The sequence below is a fragment of the Dryobates pubescens genome, chromosome 12 (genome assembly GCF_014839835.1).
Source record: "Dryobates pubescens isolate bDryPub1 chromosome 12, bDryPub1.pri, whole genome shotgun sequence".
NCBI lineage: Eukaryota > Metazoa > Chordata > Aves > Piciformes > Picidae > Dryobates > Dryobates pubescens.
Genome location: NC_071623.1, coordinates 23,687,430 through 23,701,363, shown reverse-complemented (window position 1 = coordinate 23,701,363; position 13,934 = coordinate 23,687,430). Strand labels below are relative to the sequence as shown.

The 13,934-nt window shown below is 40.9% G+C and overlaps 1 protein-coding gene across 1 annotated transcript; it reads right to left on the bottom strand.

Moving 5' to 3' along the window:
• Nucleotides 1-1,968: 1,968 nt before the first annotated feature.
• CCT8 (chaperonin containing TCP1 subunit 8) lies at nt 1,969-13,027 on the bottom strand. The gene is made up of 15 exons (XM_009905686.2): nt 12,894-13,027; nt 11,225-11,315; nt 10,597-10,676; nt 9,596-9,745; nt 9,142-9,322; nt 8,350-8,411; nt 7,546-7,683; nt 6,944-7,122; nt 6,113-6,179; nt 5,945-6,032; nt 5,730-5,845; nt 4,203-4,274; nt 3,837-4,001; nt 3,384-3,503; nt 1,969-2,203 (listed from the first exon to the last, which is right to left on the bottom strand). The coding sequence occupies exons 1-15, from the start codon at nt 12,951-12,953 to the stop codon at nt 2,126-2,128; spliced, it is 1,647 nt and encodes a 548-aa protein (XP_009903988.2). The 5' UTR covers nt 12,954-13,027; the 3' UTR covers nt 1,969-2,125.
• Between the last annotated feature and the right edge of the window lie 907 nt (nt 13,028-13,934).

Below are 13,934 nucleotides of genomic sequence, written 5' to 3'. Positions count from 1 at the left end.
TTCCACGTGTTTTAGAACTGGGTTCTGAGCATAGGGAACTCTTCCTTCATACACATCTGTGAGCTCAGACACATTCAGCAGCAGCTCTTGTTGGTTTATGTCCAGTGGAGCCCTTGGTCTGCAACCTCTCTAGGAATTCTTTTGCATGGGAACCTTATGCTAGTGTTTGGGCAAGGCCAAGAGTTCAGACCTCTCCCCTTTTTGCTACAGGCACTCCAGCATAGCCTTTCTGCACTGTGATGGGTAAGAAACCTAGTCCTGCAGTGGCTTACGACTTCTTTAAGTTCTCATCAGGCTAGGTTTCACAAAAATAAAATATTGGCTCCTCCATGCTAGAGCAGCAGCTGCTTACATTTGGTGCATTTTTCACAGCAACCTCACTAAGAAAATGGGCTGTCTTGCATGTTCTTGTTACCCTTATGGTCAGCAGCAGCACCACTTGTGCAGCTGACTAGATCAGTATGCCAATCCTTCTGAAAACTTGCTGAGTTTATTTTTCAGCCACACCAGCAACTGACTATAAAGCAAGTATTAGTGTAGCTGTTCTACGGTAGCCTTATTTAGGCATAAAATAGTTCCAGCTTGATTTAGCCTTCCACTCCCTTCTGGCTGTGAAATGGAGTAGCACTGGCAAGAGTAATAAAAGGATTAATTATTGAAGGGGCTTGAGTTTCAAGTTCTTTCAAGCTACTCTGAGACACACAAGCTGTTTACTTTCCAAGAAGAATCTTAACAGGGGGCTTCAGCTGAAAGATTCCAGTGCTCTGTATCATGCTAGCTATTGCTGCTCAGTGTTTATTTTTAAGGCCATTAGAATGAGATGCAGCTTTCTACTGTCAGGCTGACATTTTGGGAGTGTGGAGACTTTTAAAGGCTGAGGATGAAATACATGTATGTAACAAAAATGAATGTAGGCGTGGACTGCAGACATGCTGCCATGCTTCATTACTGCTATAGTCCTTTGGCTTCTAATGCTCAAATATTGGGCAAGGAGCACAATTCAGAACACAAAGAACTGCAACAATCATAGATTATGCATTCCTGCAGTTGAGTTCCCTGCAGCAAACTCATGGTCAGCCTCCCTTATCCACAGGTGTGGCTTCTGTGAGGAGAGGCTGGGTGGGGCTGGCCCATTCTGGACCCAGCTTCAACTGACCAACTGCAAGACACAGCTGAGCCCCTAGAGCCAGGATGGCAGTGTCTCAAGGAAAGACTGGGTAAGGGTGGGCAAACACTGCCCAGCAGTGAAGGGCAAGTGTGAGAAACAGCCCTGCAAGGACAGAGGGGAAATGAGGAACTCCAGGCACCCAAAAGCAGCAACCACACTGGAACAGGGTTTCCCCCTGCAGCACTTGCAAAGCACCATGCTGGACCTCCATAATGGCTGGGGAGCCTCCCTGGGGCAGAGCAGGTGGATGAGCCTAGATTGGAGCAGGCTTCCCAGCCAGGAATAAAAGTACCACACAGAAGCCACTGAAATTCCTGATGGACTGTAACACAAAGGGCTATACACCACAGCAGAGGACAGGAAAAGCACACAGAGGAAGGAGTGTTAGAAGTTACAGACTGACTGAAACCCTGCTCATTAATCTCCCATCCCACTGGGGCTGTACAGGTGGAAAATGTAGGAGGCAGCAGCACAGAAAGAAGAGGAGGTGAACAGAAACACTGTTTTGTTCTTGTTTCTCACTCTCCAACTCGTTTTAATTAGTAATTAATTAATTATCCACATGTTGGATCTGTTTGGCCTGAAACACTAATTTGTAAGTGATTGATGATCTCCCCTGCCTTTGCCTCAGCCCATGAGGTTTTTCTATTGATTTTCTTCCTGTCCTGGTGACAAAGGGGCATCTAGCAGCCAGTCAACGTCATACCCTACCTACACACTCATCCTCACACATACACCTGCACAGTCACAAAGTGGGAACAATGATGTCACATTAAGTCCAAGTAGAATGACAATTAACATTTTACCAGCAAGTATGTTTATTGAGGTGTTTGAAGTTCTGCACTCCATTGGACACAGTTCATAACTTAAAGGCAACAGAACAAAACATCCTGATAGGCTCCAATTGGAATATTAAAAAACTCACATCATCATGTCACTTAAGTACAGTTAAGCTGTTCAATCATTTTGGTCTTCATCCCAGTCTTTCTTTCCCGAGGGAGGTTTAGGGCCACCAGCTGGTTTTGCCATAATGATCTTGAATAGGGAAGCAGAAAAAGATAAGGTCAGAATGAGACTCTTACCACAGACTTCACAGCCATATGATGTTGGCTCTTAACACTGACTCAATTCATGCAGTTTCTCTACTCTGAATATTATTACCCATCTAATGGAGACATACACAACATAGTTACCTTTCTTTCTTGTAAATGGCAGAAGCTGAGCCTTAATATACAAAAAAAGGGAGCTTTTACCTCATTTTTGCATGCAAATAAAGATACCAGTTAGTCTACAGAAAGTGAGTGCTTAAATAAGCTAACAAGTGATTGGTTTACATGATGCACATTACAGAAAGCAGAATTGTCAGAGCTATTGTTCTGAATTAGTCTAAACACCACACTTCAAAGCATAGAGTCCATGTTAGAGGGTCATATTCTGTGCTTGCTGTAGTGGTAAGTTAAGGTGGAACCAAAACTATGGTTTGTCATCCCTTCAATGAAAATTTACAAGTAAAATTCATTTGCAAATACAAAACATAGCGATCAGCACACGTAAGACAGCAGTGTTACGTGTCCTCAGGAAAGATATCATCTGCCATGTGCTTGTCAATATACTCATGCATGTTCTCATACACACAGGTACCTCTCTGCTAGAGAAACAGAGCTTACTGCACACTATTTTTCAGGTTCATCTTTCCAGTCATCCTTATCCCAATGTCCTTGTTGCTTAGGGGCTTTTGGACCGCCTGCGGGTTTTGCCATAATAATCTACAGGAATTTTACATGCAAAACGTTTTTGATAGAGTTCCACAAAATACATCAAGAAGGGTTTTGTCACTGAAATTATAACTTCTGACTTTTTTTTGAAAAGCAGATTTCCAGGTTAAAAATCTCATCTATCTCATGTATATGAGGTTAAGGTTTCTTCTGTTAAATCTTGTTCCCACAGAGGTAAGGGTGGTACTTTGTGGATACAAGTATCAGATCTTAAAAAGAAACAGGAATAGCTCTCCTATGGAAGCAGCAACATTGCAATGTTCCAAAATCACCAGCTCCTGCAAGAAACAGCTTCCTGGCCTTCGGAAATACACAAACCACATTTTCAAGTATTGTATTTTTATGCCTTGCATTCCAAGAAGATTGACATATTTTGGGCTCATGCCCAAAATAGAGTTCAAGGTTACCATTTTCAGTACCCAAATTACTTGTAAGCTTACCTGATCTACCCTTAGGACAGTGACTGCTGCATTTGTAGCTAGCTTGATACCCCAGGATTTTCCAAGGTATGTATCTAATACACCAGCTTCCAACATATCCTTCACAGCTGCAACTTCAGCCTATCAGACAAGAGGAAAAACATTACTCAAAGCTTTCTCAGGCTTCTACCTCACAATTTATAGGGTTTTCAAAGTTACAGGTTTAAAAATAGTTAAGAATTTTGTGCTCTCATCTTCTCTTTTCAGAAAACCTTCATTCCTAATCTACTAGCAGGATGACAAAGTAATTACTAAAGTCTTATTCTGTATCACATTGGTCTAGCATCTCACTTTACTTCCTACATACTACACTGAGTTTAACAGCTTGCTGATGGAAGAAACACCACTTCAGTATTACAATTCTAAGATGTTATTCTTCTGGACTGTGCAACAGTATTATAAGAGACTATTTACCTCAATATCAAAACCAACATTTTTGTTTCCCTCCTGATGCACTGCATAAAGCTTGGAGATGACCTCATTAGCCTTTACTCCAGAGTTTTCTGCCAGTGCTCGGGGAATGGCTTCAAATGCCTCAGCAAACTTCTTGATGGCATACTGGTCAAGCCCAGGACAAGTCTAAAGTGAAGTGGAAAACATGTCAGCATTGCAGAAACCCCTAAGACAGGGAGACATTTTCCTACACATTTTAAATTTATAGGTATTAATACACATCATTTGGTATAAACAGTATGTATACTTTTTTTTAAAGTCAAGGATGTATATTTAAATACACATATGTTTGTGTAAAACAAAAATCAAAAAGCCCACTTTCTGTACCTCTCCATAAGATGTGATCTGCTTGGCTAATTCAATCTCTGTTGCACCACCTCCAGGCACAAGACGTTTATCCTGTGAACAGACCATCCCAAAATTCAAAGATCTGCTTGAAGTATCACATTAACTTTTTAGAATTTATACACTTTATCTAAAATGCAATAGGACTTAATCCTTCAGAGATTTAAAGAACTGGCTTAAGAAAAAAACATGCATTGTAAGAGAAACTTAACAGAATGTACTCATTCTTTCCAATGCCCTGGAAGAAAACCAGCTTTTTTCATTAAAAGCAAAATAATAATGCAGTGGATTTTGTCTGTGGGGTTTTTTAGTGGGTTTTTGTTTGTTTTTACAAGAGTGATTTCAACTCCTGGCTAATTTATAAGAGAATTCCTAGATTTCCCAATCTTTGCCATTAACATGATACAACACAACATGCAGAAACCCAGTCTACTGTATGCTAAGTCTAATACATCACAAGGTGTTGAGAGGTTTTGACTAGGTTTGGTTTCATACTGTATGGGTTTTTGTTTGATTTGTTTGGTTTTTTTTGTGGACTCACCATCACTGGAGGTGTTTAGGAAGAGACTGGATGGGGCACTTGGTGCCATGGTTTAGCTGATTAGATAGTGTTGGGTTATAGGTTGGACTCGATCTCAAAGGTCTTTTCCAACCTGGTTAATTCTATTCTAATTCTATTCATTTTGTGTATCCTTTGGCAAAGGCCCAGTCTTTCAAACATAACAGTAACCATCATAAATCTGAAGTTAGGACAACTCCTGAAGACAATTGTAAACACACAGTCTGTGGCTGTTTCTGTACCCTAAACCAACATATGCCTATCTTGGTATTTACAGGACATTAAGTTAAACAGAAGATTACCATGTTTTGCATGCCACCTTCCAAATAAATACACAAATATTTCCTTCTGCATTTCAATTAAAAAAAAAAAGAATAAATGAAAGAATATTCAAGCCCTCAGAAGCTGCTCAGGAGAAAAGTGAAGAACTGAGTTCTTCCATCCATAAAGCCTATCTGTAGTACATGGAAGAAGCAGGTCTTATGAACCATGAACTATAGTTTGCAACCTGTCCATTCTTCCTGATGATCCCATTGGCTTCCAAGGAACGTTACAAAACGGGCAACAATCAAGGAACTATCAGGGAAGAAGGAACTAGACCATTAGGGAAACTAAAAATCAAGAAACTTGACTATTAGGGGAATAGTCAAGAAAGAAGTGATTAGCATTAGAAAGTGTTAAAACTAATCTATCTTCAAGAACTCACTCATTACTGGAAAACTGAGTGCTGCAGCTGCCAAGTACCAACTTCTAAGTACATTGTGTTCATGCGGATGTCTCTACACAGCCATCTACATCTCAATACTACACAACCTTCTCTACACCTCAGAAGGCTTCTAAGCTGGTAATGTAAACACCTGCTACAGCCTTTGTAGCAAAAGCCAGGCTGAATCTTGCCTCAAATTGATCCATAGCTCAGTTTTGATAACTGTAGTGTTCTGGTTACTTACTCTTGTGAGTACTTTAAAAGTATTTACACCATCATCCACTGCTCTCTCTATATCGTCCATCAGATTGTCTGTAGATCCACGGATAAGTATAGTGGAAATGGCACCATCCTCTTTTTCTGTTTGGAAAGATATATGAGAATTAAGCTTAAGATGAAAAATACATATGATCATACTTCTAGAACAGTAGCATTAGGAGTCCCACAGAACATACATACCATGCTTGAACACGACAACTTGTGTATCCCCCACTTCCGATAAATAGACACTGTGACAGCGACCCATTTCTTCTAGAGTAGGGGGAGTCTGGAAAGAAAACCAACAGTTAAAAGGTGAACTCACTCAGCAGCTCTATCCCTTCTGCACCTCATTTGAGAAGTCCATACCAGTCTGGGTAGGGCTGTTGCACCAACAGTTTTGCACAGTCTTCTCAGATCCCACTTGGAGTTCAACCTTTACAACAAAACAAAAATTAAAACCAAGCATTCTAATAACAAGTTCCCCAAATAAGTGTTAAAACATACAAGTATTCACTTGGCGTGTTCTGTACACCAGTAACATCGATCAAAATGTACTGCATTAAGTTATACAATCCATTGGTCTATTTTTTGGAGCTATTTTCAGGGATGCTATGCAAAGACTATTTTTCTAAAAATTTTAGATCAAGTAACTTAAATCAAAAACATGGAAATTATCTCCCAGTATGTAAGACTTGAACTCATCTTGACAACACCTCCACAATAATCCTTAGCAGGCAGGAGATCATCACACTCTTACCTCCAGAAATTTAAACTTCTGGGAAATTGCAATAAAGTTACAGCTTTCAGAATAGGACCACTTATTTAAGTGAGATGCAAGAGCTGCTACTAATAATTTGACTTTACTTTGCAGAACATGCCTTTGGGGCCACATCCCTCTGCACTAGATCAACAAATTTTGATATTCTTAATGTCAGCTGTGTTATAAAGGCACTTAAAAGCAGAACAACAGTACCATAATACAAGTTACATTCTATTAGCCGTCATATAGAGGTGAAATACTACAAAGAAATATAAGCTATGAAATAACCAAACTGTAGCTCAGATCTTGAACCACTAGAAAACCAACCAATCAGTCTCCAGTATCTTCTTTTCTAATTTGAGAGGCAAAAAACAACATGGCAAATACATTTCATAACTCTAGTAGATCAAATGTTTTTATGCTTTTCTGGTACTTACCGGACCAACATAAGATTGTACTTGTTGGCATAATGAAGTGCCATGTCTGCCACTTTGCCACCTGTTACTACTACATTTGCACCGCTGTCAGCAATAGCTTTGACTTGCATATCCATCAGATTTTCTTCCCCCTTACTGAAATTCATCAGTTCTTCAGCATTTTTTATAAGCACAGTGCCCTAGTAAAACACACACATACGCTGTTATCAATTCAACCGTAAAAGCTTTTGACAAACCTTTTGTTTCCTGACCTATTCATAAACATCAAGTCATCCTGGGTTAGAACACTGGCACCCTTCCCAGGCAACAAGGTAAAGCAACTGAAAAAAAAAAGGGCAACTCTAGCATTTCTAGACAAGATTCAGATGTTCTATCATGTTGTTTGGCTCAAAGAACTCAATAAAATCATCAACTCCATAACCCCAAAACTCTGCAATACAAAACTGCATTCAGACATTTCCTATGAACTTTTTTAAACTAGTGAACTCAGTATTAACAAAAACATCTCAATCATCAACTGTCAAGAATATTTATAGTTAAGTCTGAAAATAAGAGCACATAAGCATAAATAGACATCTAACTTATTTTGAGCTTCTACATACCTTAGTTTCAGTTATCATACCATCAAAAGGGCAGGAATACACAGCTATTTTTGCATCTTTGACAGAAGTAACATCTCCTTCAGTTTCTTTTTTAAAAACCATGCCATGCAGTACTGAGGAAGCAGAGATACCAGCACCCTGAAAGGAAAGAAATGGAATCATTATCATTCATCACTTATTGTCAGAAAGCTGCACTACCCTTTAGGAGAAGCAGTCCTTATGTTCACTTGAATGTAGTGACCAACGTTTTCATTGCAGCACAAACAAAATAAGATTTAAGCTGATTTAGCCACAATACTGTCTTTCAGGTTCCCATTTTAAGATTAGCTGGTAGTCCAGGTTAAAGCTTGTGCTCAACTCATTATGTCTTTATTAGCAGGGAAGAAACACAGGGGGAAATTCATACTAGATACAAACTTGTTCCAATCCTACATACCGCACGGAGGCCTCATGTCCCATTGACAAAAGGAACACAAGACTAGACAGCTACATTTCTACCAGCCTGCACATTAGACTAGTTTTGTGACTGCTTCTATGACAAAGATGCAATAAACACCCCTATGCATAATTAAGGTACTATATCTAGTTTAGTATAAACTTTCAATACTAATGATTTTTCTATCTGGAAGCTGCTGCTGGGCACTAAACAAGGAATGCAAACATCAGTTACCAAAATTTATTATGCATGCCACAACACAGCAAAGAGAAGAAAAAGCACTTTTGAAGTTCAAAGACCTGAACATTAACTTTATTATTAAGCTATTTACCTTAACAGTACAGTAAAGCTAATCACTTCCAACTTACCACAATTTTGCACACTCTGATATTATCAACGTTGAAATGACCAGAATCAGGAAGAATAGAAACTGTTGGGGGGGGGGCAAAAAAAAAAAAAGTTAGACAAAAATAATTGGTATTGCTTACTGAATCAAGTAGAACAATGACACCATAAATAATGCCTGGAGTTTTTCTGAAGTACTACAATTCCATGGTTTGAGATGTCTGCCCAGATTCAAGTCAACTAAAACCTGCCAATAATCTGCATCAAGAGATGCAGAAATTTTGTTGGGCAATGTAGTAATCAGAAAGTAACACCTATCAGGATGCTCAGTTAATTCAGTTAAATACCCATTAACACAGGTACATTCAAAAGTGAAGTCTGACCCAGAATTTTGTGCAAAAACATTTTAGCCAGACATGAAAGTATTTTCTTGGAAATCTGAAGGGAGAAAACGCCACCACTACAGTCTTGCTTCCATGGTTCTGTGGCTGAACTAGCAACAGTTTATCTAAATGTAATACATCTTCCCACTGATCAAAAACAGGAAAGATGAGTTTCTGCTTTGCAGAGACTAAACATTCTGTAAATATTTAGTAGAAAACACAGACCTTTTCTGAGCCACAGTGACAATGAAGAGTTCAACACAAGAAAGCAAGTTACACTCATTTCATCCAATTCAACCTGATAAACTGACCAAACGTTTTATCTTACATAAAGCCATCAGTAATGATCATAAGCAAACCAGTGCACTCTCTCAGGTGCGGTTTTGGCTTTTTTTTAGCTGCATACACACATCTCTCTTCTGGTCCACTTACCACAGGCCTGAGCAATGAGCTTTGCCAAGAACTGTTCATTGCCATATTGTTTGCTCATGACCGAAGTGTGCAACAAAGATGCCACCTCTTCAACATCTCGAAGGTTCTTTGCAGAACAGCACACCAAGTCTGGAAGAATTTCTAGGGCTTTCTTGCAAGCCTTCTCATATCCTTCAATCACCTGTACAGGAAACAGTGTTTACTACACCACTTCAATATGCATTCATGCTGCTTTTATTGCCTCTTCAAAGGGTCATAAGAGTTTAAAATGCAAAATCTTCTAAGGGAAGCAAGGAAACACAAGCAGTAAGACATCTACTGTTTTCTTCATACATTTTTATCTAAAAAATTATCAGAGCAGGAAATAAATGACTCAAAACATCATGACACAAGAATACTAACCAACAGCAATCTGAATTCAAGTGATGTGAATTGAAGTAACAGTATAACTTGCCTCTGAGACTGATAATCCCATTCTCAGAAGGTCTTCTGCTAACTCCAGGAGAAGTCCAGCAAAAACAAGAACAAAGTTTGTTCCATCTCCAACTTCCTGCTCTTGCATGTGGGAAGCCATCACAAGCATTTTTGCAGCAGGATGCTGGACCTTTAAAAGAAGTTAAATGTTTTAGTTGTCAGCATCCCACCTAGAATGCAGTTCCAGGCTTTCCTGTGATAGAGGTTTATCTGATACAAATATGAATTTGATACTAAGAGGGGGAAAAAAAAAAAGTTATGACAGATGAATCTTTCTAGATTCCACTGTATTCACAGGAGAAGGATGTTATACCCTCAGGATCTGAAATCCATATAACGTGTTCTAAGAAGACAAGACAACGTGGTAGCCACCAAAACTGTGAGATTAATACAACAGCTATTTCATTCAAGAGTTTTCCAAACACTGTATTGTCATACCTTCCTTTAGAGGACACAGTCTCAAGCTGTGTCAGGGGAGGTTTAGGCTGGATGTTAGGAAGAAATTCTTCATAGAAAGAGTGATTGACCATTGGAATGTGCTGCCCAGGGAGGTGGTGGAATCACCATCATTGGAGGTGTTTAGGAAGAGACTGGATGGGGTGCTTGGTGCCATGGTTTAGTTGATTAGATAGTGTTGGATGCTAGGTTGGACTCAAATCTCAAAGGTCTTTTCCAACTTGGTTAATTCTATTCTATTTTATTTTATTCCCCTAAATTTACATTGTTTTGAGGAAAAAACCCTAGGCTATTTCTAAGCATCTCCTGCAAGTACTTAATATTTCTTTTCAAAAGAGTTCTGTTTATCACTGTGGATATGGCTCATGACTTCACTCAAATCCAGTGAAAAGTTATTTTGAAAACGCTGTATGTAAATCCTCTGACAAGGTTACACCTATTTCCATATTAACATTCAGAACCATAGCAGCCCATTAATAAAAACACTAGTACACAACTGACAACCTCTAAAGCAAGAAAACTTACCTCCAGCTCTCTCAAGATAGTAGCAGCATCATTTGTAACAAAAAGCTTCTCCAGGTGATTGATAACCATTTTGTTCATTCCTAAAGGAGGAGAAAAAATGTACAAAATTATGAATTAGACAAACACTGTTTCATAACTTTCAGGTCAATCTTGTAAGCCAAAACATTAGCCCTATATATAATTTAAGAACCTGAAAGACTTTTGTGAAATAACACCTGGGAATGTGTTACATTAAGGAGAAATCAATAATTTCTGAATAAGCTGTTTTCTCTTCAGAAATTTACACCATTTAATTACTCTATAGTGATGTATCTGTCCAGGCATGGTATGGTCACATTCATTGTGACTATATACTGAATTACCATCCTTCCTTTAACTCAGTAAGACAGTGAAGAGGTAACAGCTACTGGTACAAACACTTGGCAAAGGCAAGTATATTGTGCATAACTCAAGAGGTAACTGAAACGTAATCTGTATAGACAGAAAGCCTATATTTAAGAGTTCCAGAGCAAGTCCAATGTGTTTCCCCCCCAAAAAAACAAACAGCTGCTTCTTTGTCAAGGTAGGTTGAGCCTTCAAACCTAACATTTTGCTCAAAAATACTACAGTAATTTTGGGATTTATTTACCATTTGGTCCATAAGCCGTGCGGGTGGTTTGAGCAAGTTCTTTGCATGCCTGGATGTTCCTATAGACAGCTTCTTCTAGTCCTGAATAATGCTAGAAAGAAAAAAGTTCTGCTTAGAATTAGGCTTTCTAACAGAAAAGAAAGGAATGAACATTTCTGACCAAAATAGCGAAGATGGATCAACTCCACAAAAGCTTTTGATTAATTTAGACATGGCATTTCCCTGAAGTTTAAATGGAAACTAAACCTTACTCAAAGACAGCTAGTCAGTCCCATCTCAGCTAGTCAGCTTAGCACACACAATAAGGTTCCAAAAAGGAAAATCTGAATAATTACTTCATTTTTAAGACAGTTTGCATCTCTTAAGTGGCATGCTAAAAGGAGAGAGAAAATCAGCAACAGAATACTGGAAAGGAGCAAGGGTTTGTAAATGTGTGGTCTTGCACACACTTCTTCACTCGCAACTCTGTTATTCCACAAGAATCATTTAACTCAGTTCAAACCTGCGGTTCAAAAATGCAGCAGCAGAACAATTCATGAAATATTCATGCCTGAGAAGCTAATCACAGTGGCTTCAGTATGGAAGCTTTAAGAAAAGGAAGGATCCCCAGAGAGGGCCTTAAGAAAGAACAGGGCATAACACAGTGGGCCACATAAGAGAGATGTACTCCAACAGTATTATGTCCTAAATACAAAACAAACTTGTCAAAATGCCAGCTGCCTCCTCCTTTTGTTAAAAGGCAACTCTTCCTTTTTGGGCCTTGAATTCCTTGTTAGAGAACCAAAATTTAAGGCCACTATGTTTTCCTGCTCTTGGCATATGCCATTCTTTATCTTCAAGGAAGACTGAAAACCAAACAAAAACCAGAGAGCTTTCTGAACTGCTAACTTCACTATCCTTTATCTAAGGAATAGCAATCAGGTTGGTTGAGGTTTTTTTTCCAATTTCTCTGTCTGGAAAAAAAGAAACCACAAAGCCCTGCTTTCTCTCTGTCCGCTCTTTCAACTGAAGCTTCTGCTCTCTCAGGCACAGGCCCACAAAAACGGATTTACAGGAATACATGAATGATGATTCGTAGACAATAGAGGCAAATACATTTTTTCTTACGGGCGCAATGACAAAAAGAGCGAGAAAACGTACGCGTCTAGACAGCTAAAACTGTAGGGCCTGGCTGAATTGTAGTGGCCACCGTTTATACAAGCTCCTCCAAACAAAGCGTCTTCCTAACAAGGCTTTCAACAGCCACAGCACACGAGCCAGGCACCCAACCCGGAACAGCGCGGGCGCCCGGCGGCACGGCAGGAGCCCCCGCAGCGCCCCCGAGGCGGAAAGAATCAGAGGCCGCGCCTCTGGGCGCGGGGATGCGGCCCCGCTAGAGCCTTCTCGAAGGCCGCGTGCGCTAGGCGCCGCCCTCCTCTCCGCCGCCCGGTACCCGCGCGCAGAGCAGCAGCGCGGGGCACGACCCGGCCCCGCCATGCCACGGCCACCGAGGGGCCCACAGCTCAGGGACGGGCAGCGCGAGATCCCCCAGGCGCCCGCCTCGCCCAGCGCGTGGAGCCGCCGGGCTCCGCCGGCCTTCTAGAGCCTTCCCCGCGCCGCCATGCTCAGACCTCCTGCCCACCCTATCCATCCTCCTGAAAAAACAGCACTCGCCCGGCGGCGTTCTCACCTTCGCCCCCTCCTTGAGCATCTGGGCGAAGCCCGGGGCCTTAGGGACGTGCAGCGCCATCTCTGCTCCGCTCCGTTCCTCCAGACAGTGTGGTGCGCTAGGGACGACGGGAGTAAGAGAGCGCGCCGGCGTGAGGGGACAACCGAGCTGTCGGCAGGCAGGACGAGTTGCGCCCAGGGAAGATCGATGGGTGGCTGGGTTGCGTTTTCTGCTTCTCCTGGGAGCTGCCGGTGGGTGGCACTCAGACTTCGGCTTTCAGCGCGGGCGTATCCCTGCGCCTCTGAAGGGTTTCTGAAGGGTTTCCGAAAAGCCTGGTCCTGTGCAGTAGCGTATCGCCAGACATCTATCAGTCCCGGCTTGACCACCTAACCAGGCCGCTGAAGGTCTCTAGAAGAGAATGAAGATTGATAAGACAGGGCAGCATTTAAAGACGGATAACTTGAGGGATGGTTGGCTTGTCTTCTGGCTATGCGTTTTGCTTTAGGTAAACAAAAGTGGTGGTTCATCTCACTTTTACAGCATTTATGTAACATTTACGTCATTTATTTGAAAACCAAGTTCTTGTTTTTCTCAAATAAGCAAGATAGCATTGTTTGACTCATTGGATGTCGTATACACACTCTTTCTGTCACTGCCTCTTCTTGTCGGGGTGCAGGGTGGTGCCATTATTTCCTGGGAAGCATCATGCATGTAACAAAGTGATGTTCCCCATTGTGGCAGTGGCTGATTTTGGCTCCCTCAGAGTCTTTCTTACACTGTCAAGTTCAATGTACTGTCTCGTGGGCGTTTGAGCCTTTATTGCTACCAATAGCAAAAACTGGTCATAAAATTTTGCATACTCTAGTCGAATATTTTGCATAGGGCATACCTGACTTGTTCACATGGGAGCAAAATGTACTGGTAGGAAGACACATGTACAGTCAAGTTTTAATTATCCAGGGTAATCCCAAGTAATATGCATGCTACAGGACATGCTGAAGAATGTTTTGGAAGCCCTCCTTGACATCTCTACAAGTAGCCGAAATCCAGCCAGGAGGCAGT